A 22,256-nucleotide genomic window follows, 5' to 3' on the forward strand; every position below is an offset into this window, starting at 1 on the left:
GCCATGTCACAGGAGTTTAAGAAACAGAATGGCTTATTTCCTACGTCGATTGGCACTGTTGCCCCTGTGTTGGTGCCTCAGGAGGACTGTTGGGTCAGCAAGAGAGGCTGTCTTAGTGGAATTAGAATGTGTGTCCCCACGTAGTTCTAATCCTACCAAAAACAATTTGTCCAAGTGTCTGATAAGACTTCTTGTAAAAACAGCCTCTAGAAGGTACTGAATATTTAATTGAATTCAGGTCCCCCAAAAAATCTTGGTTGTTGAATACAGTTGGGCATAACATGAAACTGGGGCTAACATGAAGAATTTGGAGCTACTTAAGTGGCTTGAAAAATCTTTCTCCCAGCCAGCCAGGGTGGTGCATGCCTTGAACCTGAGTACTCGGAGGAAAAACTCAAAGCTAGCATCAGCTACTTAATGTGTTAGAAGCCAACATGGATTACATGAGAACATGTCTCAGAAACAAAAACCAAACAAAGCAACACGCACGTACACAAAGATAAGAAACTCTGTAATCATGTGGCCTTGGGCAATTAATTCACTGCTATCCGTGTCCTTCAGAAATCCTCTTCTGCACAGAGACTATTGGAGTTTCTAGTGTCAAAGGATCTTTTCCAAACCAAATATGCTACTATGCTTGCAGTGCTTGAGACCAATGGTGGATTTCTTTCATGTTTTACTCTCATCGCCAATGTCATTGTCACAGTTTGATTCTTTACATAATTACACCGGACGTTGTCATCCTTTCACAGTAAAAGGAGTGGCTCAGCTCTAATCAGTGATGTGCTCCAAGCATCTCGTGTGGGTACAAGTGACACTCATCTCTCTTGCTTCTGCCCTGGACTCAGCACTTCATAGCTGGCTGCCACTGTGGAAGTAAAAGTGAGAGAATCAACACAATGAGTCGTGGGGAGTCCAAGAGATCCCCGTGTACCACCTACCTTCTCTCCCGGTGTCTTCAGGTCACAATTCTTGGTACTTCACTAACTTATCCAGATTCTATTGCCTTCGTTGGGGGTTATTATTGCTATGATAAAGCAAGTTGTGGAGGAAAAGTTTTATTTGGCTTACACTTTCACATCATTGAAGGAACTCAGGAGAGAAAATCAAACAGGCCAGGATCCCGGAGGCAGGAGCTGTTGCAGAGGCCATGGACTGTTGCTGCTTACTGGCTTACTTCCTGTGGTTTGCTCAGCCTGCTTTCTTCTAGACCCCAGGCCCCACCCACAAATGAGCTCAGTCCTCCCACATCGGTCACTGGTTAAAAAAATATCCTACAGGCTTGCCTACAGCCCACTCTTATGGAAGCATATTCTCTCTCATTGGAGGCCCCCTCCTCTCCGTTGACTCTAGCTTCTAAGTTGACATAAAACTAGCTAGCTCGAATACATAGTGCCGACACTGCTCTAGAACCTAGAGAACTTAAGTGATCAAAATGTTCTACCTCCATTTCAAAATATGGCATCCACCAAATCCAACTCCCAAGGTATCTAACTTCTAACGGAAAGAGTGGATAAGTTGAGCCAGAAGCAAATGGACGAGGAAAGAACAGTATGCCAAATTCCAGATCTTGGGATAAAAACTGTGTTATCAGTGGGGCACTTAGATGACAAAATGTCAAAGAAGACATTGTTCTTAAGATGAGTTTCTGTGGTCAGGACTCAGAAGTCCTTCCAGACAGAGTGAAGGTCCCAATTACAAAAGAGAATAACTATGTGCCCACCCCACAGTGATCCCAAACACAGGAACCACTGTCTGTCCTTCCTCTCAAAGAGAAGAATCAGGCTTTTCTTCAAAGAAGATGCAGCAGCCATGCTGTAGGGTCCCTTCCAAGATCAGGTAATTGGTATACTAATAAACTACTAGCATATTTTGGTCACATTATTCATAAATAGAAAGGGGTTCCTTCCAAGAAGCTAATGAGAAAAGCAACAGGCAGAACCACATTAGAAACAGCTTTAATCACAGTCATTTTAATCCATAAAGCAGGCTAAGAGCCCTGATGCTTGTCTTTACATGTTGTACATGGGTACATGCCTAAGTTGTCCACCTGAAAGACAGGAGCCCTAAACTCACAGATAGGTTGAGAGACTGACTCCACCTTTGGTTGAGTTTCCCCAAGATGTCATTTGAAGGTGTTAAGGTTATCCTGGGGATAGCGCCTTGAACTCATAGATAGGAAGTCATTATTTGTTCAAGTCTTTTTTTTAACCAAGGTTGTGCCTAACCTGGAAGTCTGACTAGAGTTTAGTATAGAAATTGAAAACCCTAAATGACTTATATATTCCCTCACCAAGTAGGTAAGGGACATGGGACATTAGAGTCTGCTGGGAAGACTCTTACATATGCAGTTAGACCCTAGCTAATCCAAACTGTGTTATCCTAAATGGCCACAAGATGGAGACATATCTTCTCAACTAAATGTAAAAATCCAGGTCTGACAACTCTTCCCTGGGGCCAACAGTTCCTTTTAGCTCTCCTCTTTTTGTGATACCCAGACACTGAGCTACAAGATTTGGGGCTACACTGCTGGACTTAACCTAGAACATTGAGCAGTTATGTAACATTTAGGAGTCTAAAGACACTCAGTAGTTGAGTTACATGAAATCCTAAATAGCATCTGAAAATTCATTGCACTTCCTGTTCAGTTTATGGATAGTACCGGCCTATCCCTCTCAGCAATAGAATATTACTTTGTTTCATGGTTCAGGGGTAACCTAACTACCAAAGGATTAAAAAAAAAAAATTAGGAAAAGTCACTCCGCCCTCGGGTTCTACTCCAACTACCCTGTATCCCAGTATTCAGATACCAACCTGGCTGTGGTAGAACGCCCAAAACATGTTAGCAGTAGACTAATGTAGCAGCTCTCTTTAAAAATTGTGCGTGGCTCTGAAAAGAGCCTTTGGATTTGATGTCAGCCTGGAGCGCTCACTTGGAGCTGGTGTACTTGGTGACGGCCTTGGTGCCCTCGGACACCGCGTGCTTGGCCAGCTCCCCGGGCAGCAGCAGGCGCACGGCCGTCTGGATCTCCCGGGACGTGATGGTCGAGCGCTTGTTGTAATGCGCCAGGCGGGACGCCTCGCCTGCGATGCGCTCGAAGATGTCGTTCACGAACGAGTTCATGATGCCCATGGCCTTGGAGGAGATGCCGGTGTCGGGGTGCACTTGCTTCAGCACCTTGTACACGTACACCGAGTAGCTCTCCTTGCGGCTGCGCTTGCGCTTCTTGCCGTCCTTCTTCTGGGCCTTGGTCACGGCCTTCTTGGAGCCTTTCTTCGGGGCGGGAGCGGACTTGGCTGGCTCAGGCATGATGAAGTAGCACCTCTATCCAGAGCTATACCATAGAAGCTGTTCGGCTCTTCCCTTTTAAAGAGGCCTTATTCAAATGAAGCTTAGGAAAGCAAAATGATGATTGGGTAATTGTTTGATGACGTCATATAAGCTTTTGCCCAACCAAAATGCTTGTTGCTATAAACGCTTCCCATTGGTCTAGATGAAAAGAACGCAGCCAATCCCGAACGTTCCTTTTCGCGCCCAGGGAAAACTATAAGGACCAAGCTCTTGCTCTTTGCAAAGGTACAGTTGTCAGAGGCTGTTTACTTTCTACCATGTCTGGACGCGGCAAACAGGGCGGCAAGGCTCGCGCCAAGGCCAAGACCCGCTCCTCCCGGGCCGGCCTGCAGTTCCCCGTGGGCCGCGTGCACCGGCTGCTCCGCAAGGGCAACTACTCGGAGCGCGTGGGCGCCGGCGCCCCGGTGTACCTGGCGGCCGTGCTGGAGTACCTGACGGCCGAGATCCTGGAGCTGGCGGGCAACGCGGCCCGCGACAACAAGAAGACGCGCATCATCCCGCGCCACCTGCAGCTGGCCATCCGCAACGACGAGGAGCTCAACAAGCTGCTGGGCCGCGTGACCATCGCGCAGGGCGGCGTCCTGCCCAACATCCAGGCCGTGCTGCTGCCCAAGAAGACCGAGAGCCACCACAAGGCCAAGGGGAAATGAAACTCTTTCTACAAAAAACACTGTTGATCGCAAACAAAGGCTCTTTTCAGAGCCACCTAACCTTTCCTAACAAGGGCTTAGCACTTAGCTTCTGGTAAAGGAATTGAACAGACTCACAAAGGCATAGTACCATAGGTTTCCTTTTTAGCAAGTTAGGCTAAACTCCAGTTTGTCACTAGTAACTTGTGTCTTGTGGCTTTCAAATACCAAACCCTGGCACTGAATGGAATGGAATGGAATGGAATTAGAATGAAAACATTTTGTGGCCGTCTATAGTTCATGAGTCAGCATCTACAGTGCACAAAGAAAACTAGGCCACCACATCTTTGCCACTGGTTTGGGCGGCCTGTCCCTAGAGGTTCACTATTAATTCACTAAGTGATCGTAGGATTAGGCCTTAGGTTTCTTAAAGGAGAGGGTTAGTTACGTCCATCTCAGCAAGTAGAGTCACTTTCTTCCCTTGTGTCCTGTAGAGCCATCCCCTACCTCTCGTGTAGTTTTAATATTATAAACCTCAGGTAAATACACAGTAAAGTCTGGTTTCTTTGAGACTTCTAACTGGAGTTCCTCCAGAATTTATAATCTTTTGTTACCTTAAATACATAATTTTGTTTAGTTTTCCTGTGCTAAAATTATTTCAGGACCTGTGTGACTTAAGTATTGAACCATGTGTTTAATCCTAACAAGCCTTTATTCCTAGCATTGGAGAGACAGATCCCGGTGGATCTCGAAGTTCGAGACCAGCCTGTTCTACAAAGCTATCACATTAAATACAGTAAGGCGACTGTCACAAGATAAATGAGAACAACAGAAATAACATTTAAATGGTTCCCGTACTAAAACACTATAGTTTTTTTTTAAGCTGTGTGATTCCATTAGTGATTTTTTTCGCTATCTTATTGATTCATTAAAAGATATTCCAAGTAACCGCAAATAAAGGGAGAATGACGAGATCTGCTTCTTTTCCACTTACATCCTATACTGTCTGTTTTTCCTTGTTTAAGAATGTGCCACATTAAACTGTGGAAGAGACTCGTTATATGACCTGAATGAGCCGCTAGGCTCCTGCGATGCTGAGCGCCCCTCCCCCGGCCGCAGGCACTTCCGCCTGACGTTTCTGTTTTCACTCCGGTCCGCAAGTTCCCTATAAGAGGGACGCGCCTTCTCCAGAAGGCCGTCTGTTTCTTCTTAGAGCAGTACAGCCTCTTCTTCATCATGTCTGGTCGTGGCAAGGGCGGGAAAGGTCTCGGTAAAGGCGGCGCTAAGCGCCACCGCAAGGTTCTCCGCGACAACATCCAAGGCATCACCAAGCCCGCCATCCGCCGCCTGGCCCGGCGCGGAGGAGTGAAGCGCATCTCCGGCCTCATCTACGAGGAGACCCGCGGTGTGCTGAAGGTGTTCCTGGAGAACGTGATCCGCGACGCCGTCACCTACACGGAGCACGCCAAGCGCAAGACCGTCACCGCCATGGACGTGGTCTACGCGCTCAAGCGCCAGGGCCGCACCCTCTACGGCTTCGGCGGCTAAGCTGCTCATTTCCATTGTTACTTAAAGGCCCTTTTTAGGGCCACCACAAAATCAACAGAAGAGCTAGGCTGCTTTTCAGTGTTATTCTGTAGAACTAATTGCTGACTTTTAGGGGAATTCCATATACAGCCTTCTGCTTGGAACAGAAGGTTAATTTTCGCAGGGGATGAAAATAGTGTATGAACTCACTAATGTTTGGCCGGATTGGGCTGTGTGGAGATTGTTTTACATTAAAAGTATACCATGCTAACCAATGGAAAGAGCTCATCTGAAATGACATCCTTATTCAGTCCATAGTTGGGATGACAAAGGCGGTGTGCGCGCGTTTAGTTCCAGTAGGTACACACTGAGCTGGTCTATACAGAGAATTCTTAAAACAGCCAGGAGAATACACTGAGAAACTCCTGTCTTGAGAAAGAGTAGTTGGGGGTTACAGGGAATTTGACCACTACCATAGACTACTATGTTTATTAATCTCAAGCTAGTAATGGTAGTAGTTTTAGAATGGAGAATTTGGAACAATTGGCAAACACTGAGCCAGTTGAAATTGTTTTCCCAGTCCTTCAGGGTTGTGAGTAGTTTACCTGAGGCATGTGTATCCTTTATGTATATTTGTTAAAAAAAAAACGTTATCATTGCCTACCCCATTTTTCCTGTTCGAGCCCATTTCACTGACCACTCCTTTAGTTGCTTATTTCAGAAGAATTTGAATCCTGCCCTAATGTTTTGAAGTGACCTCTGCTCTTTAAATGACAAATAATAGTCTTTGTTTTTGTTTTGTTTACCTTGGCTGTGCTGGAACTCTCTCTAAGTAGGTAGGCCTCCTAAGGGATTAAAGGTGTGTACCACCACACCTGGCTTGTGTGGCTTTTAACAACAAAGACAATGTGGCATGTGACTAAAAAAGCAAATGCTTAATTGTGCTTTATTTTCATTAGTTTTCACTTAAGTGCTAGATTCAATCAACTGATTAATATTGTGTTCAATAACAATTTAGTTACATAATCTGAATTTCATCGGAGAACTCTTAAATGTAAGAGCTCAAAAACAGATCACACTGGGCTTGCACCTTTAATCCCAGTGCTTAAGAAGTAGAGGCGAGCAGACATCTGTAACTCCAAGGTCAGTCAGTATCGAAGTCTGAGACTGTCCCAAACAATACAAAACAAATTAATCAAAATACAGATCAAGAAACTTGATGTACTATAAGTATAATATAGACACTTTATCTCAAACAATTGAAAAAAGTGCAAGGTCTACTTAAACGGTTTACATACTGAAAACATTCTTTATATAGTGGATCATATGGAACATTAAAATTACTGTCGCCGGGCAGTGTTGGCACACACCTTTAATCCCAGCACTTGGGAGGCAGAGGCAGGCAGATTTCTGAGTTTGAGTTTACAGAGTGAGTTCCAGGACAGCCAGAGCTGCACAGAGAAACCCTGTCTCAGGAAAAGAAAAAAAATTACTGTCATTTCTTTTTTTGCCTTGTTAAAAATGTGCCTGCTAAGTAACTGGAAACTATATGAGCAGTGAATTTAGAGTAACGAACTAGATTTGTGCTTTTAGATGCAAATATAGGAATAATTAATTCATAGAAAATCCTGAGAATGAGCAAACTTAATTTTTCCCTACTTAACATTCATAAAACAGAGATAAAAGTCTCTGTTCTATTCATATCTCACATTGAAGCAGGACAGAGAAATAGAAAAGTATAGGGACATGGGAGTGTCAAAAGATCTCACTCTGAACTGAAACCTTCCCCAGATGAGAATTTCAACCTAGGAAATTTTGCTGAAGACCTTTCTCCCATTTCAGCTACAAAATTTGCAGTTTTCTACGAAATCTCCTAGAAACTTCATTTACAGTTTGTTCTTTGTTTGTTTGTTTGTTTGTTTGTTTGTTTTAAAAGGGCAGCAGTAGGGGTCAGGGGATGGGGTGTCCTAACCTATAACCCTGTGTCCAACCATGGAGTATACTACTTCATTTCATCAGATTGTAATCCCAGTTGAGACTCCTCCAGACCCACCCTATAATCTCATCATCTAAGACAAAAGTAAGCCGGGCGTGGTGGCACACGCCTTTAATCCCAGCACTCGGGAGGCAGAGGCAGGCGGATTTCTGAGTTCGAGGCCAGCCTGGTCTACAAAGTGAGTTCCAGGACAGCCAGGGCTATACAGAAAAACCCTGTCTCGAAAAACCAAAAAAAAAAAAAAAAAAAGACAAAAGTAACAGAGTTCCCTTAGGAACAAGATTCCAAACAGCTTCAGAAACTCTATAGACTGTCACCATTCCCTAATAGTGACACTTTTTCCTCAGAAGGGAGACTGAAACACTGTCTTAAATGTCACCTGAGGAAACAGGAGCAAAGCAACAACTGTCCTAGGACATAAACTCCTCAGTACAAAATCAAATTCTTTATTGGTGGTGGTGTTTTGGGGGTTTTGGTTTTTGATTTTCAGAGACAGGGTTTCTCTGTGTAGCCCTGGCTGTCCTGGAACTCACTCTGAAGACCAGGCTGGCCTAAAGACCCACCTACAACTCTCTCCCAAGTGCTGGGATTAAAGTAATATGCCACCACCACCCAAAATTAATTCTTTTAAGGGGCATTAATGTAGCAAATTAAACTTTTAATAATTCAAATATAAGTATACAATTAAAATCTTGCTTTATCCAAAGTTAAGTGAAACAAGAATATGTGGCTGAGGATGGAGGAAATGACAGACAGGTAAAAGGAAAAGAAGGGAATCTGTCCTGGAACCTTGTACTGGAATCTTGTCCTGCCCTTCATAATTTTAACCAAATTATTTAAGCTTTGTGCATTAATTTTGCTGTTAATGAGCACTGATCTTACCTCTGATTCATCACAGCTGTTAATTCTGTTCTCTCCATAGGAACAAAGTGAGATCCACCTGAAAGGAGAGAAATGGCCATTGCAATGAAAGCTAAGGCCTTACTTCCACCCAGGTTTTCTATTAAATCAGTGAATTTTAAGAATTTCAGAGAAGAAAAAAATAAACTTTGTAAAGTCAAAATGATATAGTTTTTGAAAACTGGCTTACTAATCTAGAGATAATAACATCAGCATCCTACTGAGAGTTTGGGAGTTGAAAAAGCTTAATCCAAGACTAATAAAATAAACCTGAAGGTTGAATCTATCATCATTCAAAAACAGGGGGGAAAAGTCCTATTTATCAGATACTGGATAGGTGGCACAGGTTGATAATCCAGAATCTCACGCTGAGGCAGGAGGCCAGGGTTGTTACATAATGAATCCCAAATCAGCCAGGGCTCCATAGCTAGAGCCTGTCTCAAAAACAAACAAAACCCTGGATAGTAGAAAACTACAATACTAACTGAAGAAACATGCAAGCATTATTTCTCTTAAGCATCTCATGAAATTGAAATAGGCAGCATACTGCACTAGTGATTTCCCCCCATCAGCTACCTGATATCTACCCAAGTGTTATAAAGACTGCTGTGGTTAAGAGTGAAGGGGCAGAACAGAGAAAATTGGACTTGTTGGCAAACTCTAGACAGCTCACTTTACACCATCCCTCCATTTACTTGTGATAGATACCTTCTCCAATTACCTCCACCCTTGCTCTTTGCTTTGAAAATAGTTTTCTTTATATCCCTCTAGATTGCTTCCAGCATTTTAAAAAACTAAAATAAAATAGTAAATATTACCTCAGATTTGTGTAAAGATTAAATGGGCTGGGCGGTGGTGGCACACGCATTTAATCCCAGCACTTGGGAGGCAGAGGATTTCTGAGTTGGAGGCCAGCCTGGTCCAGGACTACACAGAGGAACCCTGCCTCGAAAAAACAAAACAAAAACAACAAAAAAAAATTTTTTTAATGGGTTCATATGCTTGGCATGTTGATAAGCACTCAAGAAGTGATTAAAGTCATCTTATATATTTTAAGAATATTAGCCTAACAGGCAAATTTCTAATAAAGACTTGGATAGATAGAAAACTTGTTTTGCTTGATAAAATTTATTCCAGTCTGACCTTGCTCACCTGTAAAATCACCTCCAGGAGAAAGCAATCCATTCTGTATGCTCAGTATCTGTATCCTCAAAGCTTAGACAGGCAAGAGGCAAAAATGTTTACGTTTTAGAAAATTGTCCCCCATAGGTCCCCTCTGCCTCCACGCCACACCCCAGGGTTTCACTGTGCAGCCCTGGGTGTTCAAACTCACTCGGTAGACCAGACCGGCCTCGAACAGGCATCCACCTGGCTTTGCCTTCAGAGTGCTGGGATCAAATAAAAGCAGGCACAACCACCGCCAGGTTTAAATCGTTGGTTTGGTCTGGTTTAGCCTAACAAGCCTCCATTTAACTTTTTGTAACATGAGACCGGATCTTGTAAGCTAACCTAGCCAGGATTTCTAACACAGGATCACGATCTTGAAATCCTGATCCTACTTCTACTTACCAGAACACAAGCATTATAGACGCGTTCCACCTCATCCAAACTTATACAGCAATGGGGACTAAGCTCAGAGCTTCAGGTATGCAAAGCACTCTCCCAGCTGAATTTACATCCTCAGCCCTGGCCTCAGATTTTGAACAACTTACGCCAGAATACAATAACCGAGACCCTGACCGAGACAAGCAACTCTGTAGTGCATCTAACACTACATACACCTGCCACAGGAATCTCGCTGTACAAGTTCTAAGAGCCCGACTCGAAGGTGAATTCATGTTCGCAGCTCTAATACTGGTGGTTTAGTGGCTCTTAAAAGAGCCTTTGGTGCTAGACGTCAACCCTATTGAGACGTTTACTTGGCGCTGGTGTACTTGGTGACGGCCTTGGTGCCCTCCGACACGGCGTGCTTGGCCAGCTCCCCGGGCAGCAGCAGGCGCACGGCCGTCTGGATCTCCCGGGACGTGATGGTCGAGCGCTTGTTGTAATGCGCCAGGCGGGACGCCTCGCTCGCGATGCGCTCGAAGATGTCGTTGACGAACGAGTTCATGATGCCCATGGCCTTGGAGGAGATGCCGGTGTCGGGGTGCACTTGCTTCAGCACCTTGTACACGTACACCGAGTAGCTCTCCTTGCGGCTGCGCTTGCGCTTCTTGCCGTCCTTCTTCTGGGCCTTGGTCACGGCCTTCTTGGAGCCCTTCTTCGGGGCGGGAGCGGACTTCGCGGGCTCAGGCATGGCGTAGAAATGGACAAGCAGAAAACAAAGCAGAAGACTGAACAGGACAAGCAGACAGAAGAGCACCGGTACTCTTTATCTAGAACTTCGTATGCAAATAAAGTGAAGTGCTCTTGTCTTGGTAGTGGTCACTCAGAGAAAAGGCTGAGCCTGATTTTACCCAATAAAAATACAGAACTCCCAAAACCTCGTTTCCATTGGTTAACTTGAACTCACAATGCTAACCAATGACGGGCGTCCTTTCTCGCGCCCTGGCTTGACTATAAAAATCTACAGAGTTTCCCTTTGTTTCTGCTGTTTAGCTAGCACCTACCAAGGTAGTTGTTAGTTGTACATTATGTCTGGACGCGGCAAACAGGGTGGCAAGGCTCGCGCCAAGGCCAAGACCCGCTCCTCCCGGGCCGGCCTGCAGTTCCCCGTGGGCCGCGTGCACCGGCTGCTCCGCAAGGGCAACTACTCGGAGCGCGTGGGCGCCGGCGCCCCGGTGTACCTGGCGGCCGTGCTGGAGTACCTGACGGCCGAGATCCTGGAGCTGGCGGGCAACGCGGCCCGCGACAACAAGAAGACGCGCATCATCCCGCGCCACCTGCAGCTGGCCATCCGCAACGACGAGGAGCTCAACAAGCTGCTGGGCCGCGTGACCATCGCGCAGGGCGGCGTCCTGCCCAACATCCAGGCCGTGCTGCTGCCCAAGAAGACCGAGAGCCACCACAAGGCCAAGTGAAGCAGGTTTCAATATCTCCCAAAGGCTCTTTTCAGAGCCACTCACAAAGTCCAGAAAGAAGCTGGTACATGCAATCTAAGATCTCCTTTGTGAAGTGATAGTATTAATTGCAACCACGTGGTGAGTAAGCTGCAGTCCAGTGTAAATGTGTTCTGTCGGCATGGGACTTAAGCATTCAAGTTTTTGCCCTTCTAGGAATATTTGGGTCTTGAGAAACTGCTTTCTTGGTCTTTTTTTTCATCAAGTATTTGTTTTTTCCGACAAAATCTCATTAAAAGCCACTGTAGGACAAGCCTGTCTGCTTCTGCCTTGGATACTGGGACTTTGACCTTTCCAAGCTGGCATAGACAGCAGATCTAGTTAACCTTCAACAGATGAGATTTTACATTTTTTGTTTCCACTTTGCAGCAGAACATGTTAGAAGACTTTACAGGCCTTAATGCTGCTTAACTGATGTGTAAGTGTTCACGTATGTGTGTGCATGCCTGCCGCACACCCTCTGGGTCCCGTGCCTGCGTAAAATGGTTCTCTAGAGTAGGTGGGCAAAGTTTTAGGACGGGGTGACAGAAACACACACGAGAGGTGTTGAATCTGAATGTAATTTTCTGGTCGAGCTTAGACTAGTTATATTACAGCGAATATCATAAATTGTAAAACAACAGATACGGTACATTGAAGTTATCCAGGTGCAAGAGGAGTGACTACAAAAAGAATTTGCAGGAACCAGATAAATGTTTAGGTTAGAGATAAGTATCCCTCCAGATGCAAGAGGAGTGACTTCAAAAGAACTATGTTTGCTTTAGATATTAACTGCCTGCTTCGGATTCACACTTTAGCGTTAATTGGGCTAGGGGGGTATAAACTCTTGCCTGGCTTCAGGAATAAAGTAGTGTCATGAACCTTGGAATTCTTAGGCCTTGTTAATTCTTATCTATGTTTGGAGAATTCCCATTATTCAGTATAGTATATTAATTTGCCCTTGGCATGGAATGTAGTCTGTAATAAGAATTTTTATCTCAGTGAGAATTTTAGACTCTTTCTGTAGACAACTGAATGTATGGCTAGTGCTTAATTGTTTTATGGTAGAGCTAAATTAGTTACTGAATAGGTTAAACTCTTTGCTGCTATCTGGAATCTAAGAACACTGGGAAAAGGCTCTAGCTATGTTAGAATACAATCTTAAAAGGCATTACATTAAGGTAATTCTAAATAGAGTGCACGTGAATCTATACACTAGGCTAATTCGGGGAGTGGAGAATGGATATTATGGTTTATAAGGATAATGGGAGAAAAATGCCAGACCCTAGAAAGAAAGTTTCTTTGAAACCCATTGCTTCATCTGTCAGCTTCCCAGCTTTCGCTATGTCAAACTGACTCAACTAAGGTGTGTGGCACATGCCCACCTGCTAGCCTGAAGTAAACGATCAATTTTAAGTGACTTCTTTTTTCTTTTTTCTTTTTTAATCCCCATAATGTTTTCACAAATCTTACTGCTCAAAGGAGCAGAAACTCGGGGGTAGGAGCCTGTCTGGTAACGAAGGGGATAAAGTCCTCAATTTGACCCAAGAATAAAACTTACAAAACCTGTTGAATGAACAGTGTAAAGAATATGTGTGCTCCGCGGTTCATTTTTAAAAATAGAGCCTAGGGCTGGTGAAATGGCTCAGTAGGTAAGAGCACCCGACTGCTCTTCCGAAGGTCCGAAGTTCAAATCCCAGCAACCACATGGTGGCTCACAACCATCTGTAATGAGATCTGACGCCCTCTTCTGGAGTGTCTTAAGACAGCTACAGTGCACTTACATATAATAAAAATAAATAAATCTTTAAAAAAAAAAATAGAGCCTAATTAATGTGTTGGAATAATGATTCCAAGTTCAGTACTATTGATCTGAGAGGCTACAAAATTGTAAGCAGTTGGTGTGACCTGGTGTGTCACTGCTGAGAAGTTCAGTAACGCCAGCCACTTACAAAGAGAGAAGCTGGAAAGGGAGATCCAACAACAGCCCATGAAACAAAGGAAATCTGTACATTTATGGACTTGAGGAAAGAGGACTCTGAGCTTAGAGAAGAATTTCTGAGAGTAGCATGTCGGTGACTGACAGTATCAGAATATACGAGAGTGATTTAGTAAGTTAGTCCCACCAGACCTGAAAGGACCAGTCCTGTGAGTGAGTTAGTGTGTGTGTGTGTGTGTGTGTGTGTGTGTGTGTGTGTGTTTATGTAAACTGTATGACTAACATGTTTAGCAGTTTTGGAAAGGCACTAGATAGGACATAAGGTCTAGTTGATCCTCCTTCCACAGGGGCATGTCTGTGTTCAACGATATGATAGAACAAAGTATGCACTTAGGTTAGATGGTAAAGTATGGAAATACATCTACGAGATAACTGTTACCTAATAGGCTTTAGGTCTCTAAAAAGTCACTATGAATGTGACTGTCACTTGTCCCACAATGGATCTTGTTAGTATTTAACCTTTTTTTTTTTTTTTTATTGTCCTAAAAACTTACCTACCAGGAATAAAGCCCTGGGTGCAATCCCAAGTATTGAAGTAAAAAGAGAAAAATCTATGATGCTGGTTTTCTTTTTAATATAAAAAGAACCTAAGGCATTTATCTATATGACTCAATATCCTAAAAGCTAAAACCTAGTCATTCTTTTTTGAAGATAACATTTTTTAAACCTCACAATAGAAAAAAAAAAAGTCTTTTTAAAGTCTTTTTATATGGAGTTAGTTATGGTGTAACCACTCAGAGATGTAACCACAGAGGTGTAACCACTCAGCATGACCAAAGTTCAAATTGAGATTCTGTATGAAGCCAGCCAGCAACTGCCTGGAGAAAAACACTGTTCACAGAGCATCCCTGAATGCATAGCCCAGGGATTTTTAAAGACAACACAAAAAAAAACTACATCCTGCTTGGGGGAGAAACAAGCAAGCAGTTTAACAAGAGCCAAGAGCGTGCTGTCAGGTGGGGCACTTGGTCCCTGAGTTTCAAGATCAGGTTTGGGTGCTTTTCTAGGGAAGAGGGCAGAAACCAATGATGGTGCTGTGTCCCCTGAGACAGGACAGAGGAACCTTTCACCCTGCCACAGTAACACCACAGGTTCAACAACTAAGAAAAGCCAAGGAGGGATCTGATGTTCAGGTCATTGCTTGCTGACAAGGTCAGCAGAGTCTTAGCAAGCAGAAAATCTAACCAAATCTGAGATCCACTGGACCAGAACACGTAAACACGCCTCCTGTGCCTCATCCTGAAAACGTGTCACCCGCACAAAGGACATAGACAGACAATAGGAAAACTTCCTTGTAAGATGCAAGCTGCAGTAGTTAGACTAGGAATGCCCCCCCCCCCCCATAGACTTATAATGGAATGCTTGGCCCATAGGGAGTTCCACTGTGAGGAGGTGTGGCCTTGTTGTAGGAAGTGTGTCACTGGGGGTGGGCTTTGAGGAATCAAGGCAGGACTAGTGTGGCAATGTTCTTTTGCTCCCTTAGGATCAAGATATAGAACTCTCTGCTCTTTCTCCAGCACTAGGTTGGCCTGCATGCTGCCATGCTTCCTGCCATGATGACAATGGGCTAAACTTCTAAAATGTAAGCCAGCCCCAATTAAATATTTTCCTTTATAAGAGTTGCCATGGCCGTAGTATCTCTTCACAGCAATAAAACCTAAGACATAAACCAAATGACTGGGAGCATGGTCCTTGCCTTGCATGCATGAGACCCTGAGTCTAGTAGTCCCCAGCACGACAGAAAAGAAATACAACTCGAGTGTCTAACATATAAGCAGACAAATAAAATCCTTTGAAATATATTTTTAAATAAAAATGTATATATAAGTTTTTATTAATGAGTTTTTTCAGTCTATGCACTATTTGTCACTATACACATTATACATAGCTCTAAACATCTCAAAGTAGATGGCTGACTTTAAGAGATGATAGGAATGAACGGTACAAAGTCCTGGTAGGGAAAGGAATCTGCTTGAAAACGAACTGGGTAAATTAGCCAACCTGTTTCTAATATCACAGTAAGATACCTGCGCAGGAGCACAGAGGGAGCAGGGAGACCGTGGAAACACACTTTAGCTTCACCCCTGGTACGGGCGTTGAGCAAGGCATGGCCAGCACCCATGGTGGGGATTTTGTGATGCGGTCAGAAATGATTTAGGTGTACACAAGGAGATGCCAATGGTTCTTAATATAAAAACAAAAAAACACCCATACTCTGAGTGCACATGTTGACCCAGCACTCAAGAGGCAGAAGTAAGCTGATCTCTGAGTTCCACGACAGCCTGGTCTACAAATCAACTTCCAAGACAGCCATCAGCTGTTACATAGAGAAATCCTGTCTTGAAATAAAAAGAACAAGAAAGAAAGGAAGGAAGGAAGGAAGGAAGGAAGGAAGGAAGGAAGGAAGGAAGGAAGATGACAGCAGAATGTGGGGACAAAGGGGATGCCATCCGGCTTGTCACATTGATGGGGCTGTACTTCCATGCTAAGCTGCCTTGCCTTTCTACATCCAATAGATGCATCCAATAGACAGACATCCATGTCAGTTGACATCCTGCAATGAGAAGTCCGTGTCTGCTCTGATGTCCCATCACCATGTCCGAGTTAGACACGCTGATGGCATTCCGAAGGTGTCTTCACATTGCACCTCATTTCTCTGTTTCTCCATATCCTCCATTTAAACCAGACGACAGAGAAAGAGTCTTTTACCATCATGGGGCAAAGCACCAAACAAGACTGTGGGAGGTGTAGAGAGCTTCCGACATCAGCACAGAGACCTTTGGGCAGGGCTAGAATATCTTTGAAGACTGTGGTGCATCTGGGGGACCATAGAGATGTCAGAACAGAGCAAGTGGAAGAACACTGCTGAAATCACCTACAAAAGTCCTCATCGAACCTCGATGTCAAAGTGGCCCACACCTTTAGTCCTAACTCTCTGAATCTGAGGCTAGCTTGACTACATAGGCTAGTGACGGCTACACATTGAAACCCTATCTCAAAGAAGAAAGAAAGACAGAAAGAAAGAAAGAAAGAAAGAAAGAAAGAAAGAAAGAGAAAGAGAGAGAGAGAGAGAGCAAGCAAGTGAGCAGATGGAATGGAGCGATGAGTTTTCTCAGGTACAATAGTTGGCAGACTAGCAGGAGATCATTTCTGATATCTCCTGCTGCTTGTTTAAGGGTTTTTGCTTTATTTGCTTTTGTTTGGCTGGGTCAAACCAAAAAAAAAGCTGGTAGCTAGCTTTTTAAAACTTGCCTTTTAATCTCCTAGTAAAATGCAGACTCTGTAATGAAATAGATTTTTATTGTTTTGTTCATTGTTTTACAACTTTCATGAACAAAAGAAAATGAAGAAATTGTCAAAATGTACTGAATATCCAATCTTTCCGCTAGGGGGCGAAAGTTAACCATGAAATAAAATCTTCAGACCTTTCGATTTGAAATCAATTTTAAACTTTACATTTCAGAAAATACTTCTTAAAAAATAAAAAAAGAAAAATACTTCTTTTTCTTGCTCTTGCCTTCTTGCTCCCACTCTTTCTCTATTCCCTTCCCCCCTCTCTCTCCAAGTGTTCATAGCCCCTCTCTCTCTCTCTCTCTCTCTCTCTCTGCCTCTACTACCCTCTTGACTCCCCTCCCCATGCCCTGAATAAACTCTATTCTATACTAAAAAAAAAATTAAAAAGAGAGAAAGAAAGAAAGAAAGAAATTGTTCTTAAATGCTAAAATTTATATTTTTCTATGAAGTTGGAAACAGTACAAATATTTTCTTTGGTGCAAACTCGGGTAAACATGGGAAAATGCTGTATTTCACATAAGTCTTATATATACCATAGAATTGAGCAGGGCCTGAAAAGGGGCCTTGTGGCTTAGCTGGTCAAAGCGCCTGTCTAGTAAACAGGAGATCCTGGGTTCGAATCCCAGCAGGGCCTCTGATTGTTTTCGTACTTTGAATAATTCACCATCTCTAAATGTGTTGAGAATGTTTCCACGCACGTACAGATGGCCACACTCTGTACTGAGTTGTTCTCATCCATATTTCAGGTTCTGTCATGAAAATTCAGGCTGAAATCCCTTAGCCTGTGCCAGCGAGCATTTTCAGTCAATGGTGACTTTGACTAGCAATGCCTAATAAAGAATTAATAAGCCACGCCATTTGGTTTGGAGTAGGATTCATTTCTACTTTTGATAGCAAGGAAATAGTTATGCTGAAACTTATACCCTGCCCATTCTGTGTCTTAAGAATCCTGAGGAATCCGGATTGTCTTTATTATTTTGTGTGCCACAGAAAAACTAGGTCGCTCATTCTTTCTGGATTCTGATCCCCTGGGGTCACTCCCCAGAGCATGAGCCTCCATCCACACTAAACTTATTGTCTTCACTCTTATGAAATTACGTCAGGTCTTTCTTTCTTGTTTGAAGATATAAATACATACTAAGTGGTTTTTGCCTACAGTTTTGTTTTTGAGGTTTCCTCAGAGACTTGGTCACTTATTATATGCCAGTAGCTACCTCAAAGCCTAATCAAAAAAGTCCCTATGTGTGAGTATTCTGGGCTGCATTTTAGCATAAGGGGAAGGATAGTTCCGATTTGGCTGAAGACAACAGTTAAATGATGTGACATAGTCAGTAAATGGAAAAAAATATTTCCAGCAACAGCTAAAAGACGCGACATAGTTACCAAATGGAAGAAAAAAAGTTACTACTGGCCCGTACGGGGATCGAACCCGCGACCTTGGCGTTATTAGCACCACGCTCTAACCAACTGAGCTAACCGGCCAGCTCGTGGGAGGCTGCTCATGTTATGTGTACTTCATGGTACGTAACTACTGTCTTTGCTTTTCCAAACTGTGGGAATTTTTGTTGCTGTTTTTTAAACCATAAACAAATAAAAAGGAAAATCAGCCACCCTTGGATCCTGAATGAACATAACTCTGCTTCCCCACGGGAAATGGGATTTCTCAATCTGCGAATCCCGATCTGGAAAACCTCCGCGAGCTTGCGCGTCGGAGCCCGGGGATCGCTCGCTTCCCCGCCCGGCGCGGGGTCTCGTGGCCGGGCGCGGCACTTTCACGGTTGCGCCCAGGTCTTCAAACTCATGGAGCAGAAAACAGCCGATAGGCGCAGTACCTCACGAGGACGCACGGTGGCGCCCAAGTAGTGTGATATTTGCTCTGGCCACTGCCCATACGCAAGCCATCCGAGAAAGCCAACAACCCAGGTCACAGGCAATGGACATCGTCTGTCTTCTGCAAAAGCTTGAGAAAGGGCCCAGCACCTGCCTCAGATTCACCGTGACTTTGGTGAGCGGCACTTCTCAGACGGATTCTGCGACTTTACTGTCAGATGGTACTCATTCAACAAACTGTGTGAATATAAAATTTTCAATTTTATACTTTACTACGCAGAGGGATAAAGGTATTTTAATCATATTAACTGGAGATCCTAAGGGACTGTTGTTTTCTCACCTACCTCCCAGATGAAACGTGTAAACTTTTTGTTTTTATTTGTTTGGTTGGGTAGTTTGGAGTTTTTGTTGTTGGAGTTTGAGGAGTTTTGTTGGCTTTAAATTTTTAGCTTTGTTCTGGTTTTGGCTTTGATTTTTTTTTTTTTTTTTTTTTTTTTAAGTCTCCTCTGTCCTAGGCTGGTCTCGAACTGGCAATGTGGCCAAACAATACCTTGAACTTCTTGTCTTGCTTCATGGTTATCACAGATGCTGTTGACACGGCTACTCACTGTGGGTATTTTTCAAGAGCTAAATTATTTAAAATTATAGTGATTTGGCTCGAGTTTTCCAGAGAAGCAGAACAATGAAATGTGCACGTGCCCAGAAAGACTTTTGTTTTAAGGAACTGGTTGTGGAGGTTGGCAAAGATTCCTTGGTCACACTGTAACCAAACTCCTGAAACCATTTCCTGGCCCATCTGTTTATTTCCTTATTAAAATTCATTTCCAGTAAAGTGTACAAAGTCAATTCAGCAAGAGAAAATGTGGATTTCCTAAAGGTGATTACGTCACTATCGTATAGAGTTCTTTATTTCCCACCCTCCCCTGCACAATTTTGGCTCTCCTGGCTTGTCAAGGTGTATAGGAAGCCAGTCTAGTGTGAAATACCCTCACTATCCACTAGCCCCATACTCTGTCCCCTAAGCCCAAGCTCTGTCCATTAGCCCCATTAACCTGATACTGCTCCTAACTGCATTCCCACTGGCTATAGCTATAGAGAGAGTAGAGCTCAAGCTCCCTCAGATCAGACACTTTTGCAAGGCCCCTGTACCTGTCGTGATGGCCCTGAATTGTCTTTCTCACCAGGGTTTTAACACTGTCATTCAATATTATTTTAATCAAGATTTGTCGAGTCCAAATTCTGATGAAGGGTATATATATATATATATATATATATATATATATATATAATCTTCTGAAAGGCTATAGACTCAACCAATCGTTTCATTTCAGTGTAAAGAAAGTTGCTGAAAGGACCCTGTTGCCCGGATCCCCCTCATTATTCACATCTGCTGTTGTTTATGTGATGCCCAGTCGCACATACTAACGGTCCACCAATTTAAATGCGCCCCATCCACAAAACCACCCAAGCAGAAGCATCTAATAGGATGCTTGACCAAGTATCTGAACACCACAGTGCTGTTGAGATGATACATAAAATTAGCAAGCACTGCTGGTTCACGGTTTCGTTCGGCAGACAGGTTTTAGACAAGGTCACAACACTTAGGATATGAGTCTTAGCCACGAGTCAGGATGGTACAGGCTTGGGAAGGGAGGGGCAGATTGTGCTCGCCGTGGGGCTGAGGATGTATCTCCCAAGGTGGATGCTTCCTAACATGGGCAAGGCTGAGGTTCCCAGCACTGAAAAAAAAGAAAAGGAAACTTGTCTTAATGCCTGAACACAACTTAAGGGAAATTATTATGAGAAAAGGAAACAGCTGGTAAAAAAAAAAAAAAAAGTTTTTAGTGCATCATGAGACAAATGTCAGTATTTCTTGTATTTAATACAGTAACCAGGTTAACTGTTCTGTTGTCCATGTTAGCATTTTTTTTAGATCAAGCACTGAGTATCTTAAGAATAATATAATCTACAAAATTTTAATAAAATCAGAATGATTTTTTAGCAGGTCACGGTGATTCCCACCTGAGTTCCAGCACTCAGAAGGCTGAAGCAGAGAATTTCTTTGTATTTGAGGATGGACTGGGCTAAATAGGAAGTTCCAGGGGATCCCAAGCTACAATGCGAAATATCTCTGAGAGAGAGAGAGAGAGAGAGAGAGAGAGAGAGAGAGATTGAGAGAAAAAGGAAGGAAAAGAAAAGCAAAAATTCTGAAGTATGAAGATTTACATCTTTAATCCTAATATTCCAGAGGCAGAGGCAGTTGGATGACTGTGAGTACCAAGCCGGCCTGGTCTACATAGTGAGTTCTAGGTCATTCAAGGCTACATAGTAAGAGTCTGCCTAAAAATTAATTAATTAATTAATTCTTAATCAGAAGACAGGAATATTGAAATGTTCTATATCCTCCTATGTTCAATTAGTTCTATATTAATTACTATGTCACTTTTATACTAGTAGTCCTGTTTGGGTTAAAAGATAGCATTTATGTAACTGATTACCAAATAGAATAATTTCAAATAAATGCATTTTTTTAACGTTAAAAAACTAGTACCTTTAAGATTCTGTAATTTGTATTTGGTGCTGTGTGATTGTGTTACTACTTTGGGCCTGGTATTCTGCCCCACCTACACTCCAAGACCTCTCATCCACCTCCCAACTCCCACACGCCTTAACGCTTCTACTTTGTCCAGTTGCAAAACCATCGCCACAGAGAATCGCCGGCAGACTCTTCTTCAGCTGTAGAGAGCAACGTGCTGAACCAGATGGAGAGCAAGTCTCAGAGGACCCGGCCATTGGGGAGTGTATTTTCATTATCTAAACAAAATTTGACTCAGGGTTTTCCCTGGGGAAAAAACAAAACAAAAACAAAAAAGGAAAGCGTCACTGTTTCCGCCCGGTTTCGAACCGGGGACCTTTCGCGTGTGAGGCGAACGTGATAACCACTACACTACGGAAACAACACTGTGGCAGGCCTTCCTGGTGGTCACACCCATGTATAAGAGAGAGAGCTTCCTGCTACCGTAGGTTTGGGTTTTTATTATGGGCCAGTCGAAAAATGTTCACCTTTAATAGGCAGTAGGATTCTCTCGCTCTTCTATGTTTATAAATAATAAGCAATCAAAGGCTCTCTATCCAGCTATCCATTTCTGCAAACTCCGAGCGTGCAAGCAAAGCTAAGAACACATCTGCCGAAGGGCATTTCCAGACTCGACACGCTCTCTGCATAGCAAACTTCCCTACGTTCAACGCACCGGTATGCTCCTTCTTGGTGACAGAAAATAACTCTTAGGAAATCTGAAGTGCACACTCTGAGCCCAGGAGAGGGTCAGAGGCCCTCTGCACTGCTTGCAAATATAAGCATTATTTCCTTTGCAGGCGACACACTCACTTGTGCCAGTTTTCTGGAAAACTCGGAGACACTAACGAAACCTTGAAAGAATGCCGGCATCTACAACAGAATTTAAATACAGAAAGGCATGGTCTTTGCCCTCAAAGAAACAGGTGTCTTCTTATGAGGCCTTCGTAAAATCATGATAGTGTCATGTTTTTGTTTTATTATTCAAAGCAGGACTCAAGAACACAGAAAACAATCTGTACAAACCTTGGTTAAGTGCCTACCCCAGTTTATTATCATCTGACCATATATTCTTATGACCATATATTCATCATATCAAATAATCAGCCGGTCTTC

At 43.4% G+C, this 22,256-nt stretch overlaps 5 protein-coding genes and 3 non-coding genes across 8 annotated transcripts; 4 read left to right on the top strand and 4 right to left on the bottom strand.

The window, feature by feature from the left end:
- Positions 1-2,888: 2,888 nt before the first annotated feature.
- Positions 2,889-3,324, bottom strand: LOC147001053 (histone H2B type 1-C/E/F/G/I). The gene has a single exon (XM_085830790.1). The coding sequence runs from the start codon at positions 3,308-3,310 to the stop codon at positions 2,930-2,932; it is 381 nt and encodes a 126-aa protein (XP_085686916.1). The 5' UTR covers positions 3,311-3,324; the 3' UTR covers positions 2,889-2,929.
- A 262-nt stretch (positions 3,325-3,586) lies between these two features.
- On the top strand, positions 3,587-4,037 carry LOC110307887 (histone H2A type 1-B). The gene has a single exon (XM_021180139.3). It carries the CDS (start codon positions 3,610-3,612, stop codon positions 4,000-4,002), a length of 393 nt encoding a protein of 130 aa, XP_021035798.1. The 5' UTR covers positions 3,587-3,609; the 3' UTR covers positions 4,003-4,037.
- A 1,155-nt stretch (positions 4,038-5,192) lies between these two features.
- On the top strand, positions 5,193-5,761 carry H4c9 (H4 clustered histone 9). Its single transcript, XM_021180064.3, has one exon. It carries the CDS (start codon positions 5,218-5,220, stop codon positions 5,527-5,529), a length of 312 nt encoding a protein of 103 aa, XP_021035723.1. The 5' UTR covers positions 5,193-5,217; the 3' UTR covers positions 5,530-5,761.
- A 4,529-nt stretch (positions 5,762-10,290) lies between these two features.
- On the bottom strand, positions 10,291-10,734 carry LOC147001054 (histone H2B type 1-K). The gene has a single exon (XM_085830792.1). The coding sequence runs from the start codon at positions 10,698-10,700 to the stop codon at positions 10,320-10,322; it is 381 nt and encodes a 126-aa protein (XP_085686918.1). The 5' UTR covers positions 10,701-10,734; the 3' UTR covers positions 10,291-10,319.
- A 274-nt stretch (positions 10,735-11,008) lies between these two features.
- LOC147001055 (histone H2A type 1-H) lies at positions 11,009-11,458 on the top strand. The gene has a single exon (XM_085830791.1). The coding sequence runs from the start codon at positions 11,038-11,040 to the stop codon at positions 11,422-11,424; it is 387 nt and encodes a 128-aa protein (XP_085686917.1). The 5' UTR covers positions 11,009-11,037; the 3' UTR covers positions 11,425-11,458.
- A 5,837-nt stretch (positions 11,459-17,295) lies between these two features.
- Positions 17,296-17,369, top strand: Trnat-agu (transfer RNA threonine (anticodon AGU)). The gene has a single exon. It is a non-coding gene; the product is annotated as a tRNA-Thr (tRNA).
- Positions 17,370-18,143: 774 nt separating this feature from the next.
- Positions 18,144-18,217, bottom strand: Trnai-aau (transfer RNA isoleucine (anticodon AAU)). The gene has a single exon. It is a non-coding gene; the product is annotated as a tRNA-Ile (tRNA).
- Positions 18,218-21,449: 3,232 nt separating this feature from the next.
- On the bottom strand, positions 21,450-21,522 carry Trnav-cac (transfer RNA valine (anticodon CAC)). The gene has a single exon. It is a non-coding gene; the product is annotated as a tRNA-Val (tRNA).
- Between the last annotated feature and the right edge of the window lie 734 nt (positions 21,523-22,256).

This window comes from Mus caroli, unplaced genomic scaffold (assembly GCF_978045245.1).
Source record: "Mus caroli unplaced genomic scaffold, Mus_caroli_1 scaffold_15, whole genome shotgun sequence".
Lineage (NCBI taxonomy): Eukaryota > Metazoa > Chordata > Mammalia > Rodentia > Muridae > Mus > Mus caroli.

Bases quoted from the DNA above. Each gene is read 5' to 3' on its own strand.
- H4c9 (XM_021180064.3), top strand. From the start codon at position 5,218: ATGTCTGGTCGTGGCAAGGGCGGGAAAGGTCTCGGTAAAGGCGGCGCT.
- LOC110307887 (XM_021180139.3), top strand. From the start codon at position 3,610: ATGTCTGGACGCGGCAAACAGGGCGGCAAGGCTCGCGCCAAGGCCAAG.
- LOC147001053 (XM_085830790.1), bottom strand. From the start codon at position 3,310: ATGCCTGAGCCAGCCAAGTCCGCTCCCGCCCCGAAGAAAGGCTCCAAG.
- LOC147001054 (XM_085830792.1), bottom strand. From the start codon at position 10,700: ATGCCTGAGCCCGCGAAGTCCGCTCCCGCCCCGAAGAAGGGCTCCAAG.
- LOC147001055 (XM_085830791.1), top strand. From the start codon at position 11,038: ATGTCTGGACGCGGCAAACAGGGTGGCAAGGCTCGCGCCAAGGCCAAG.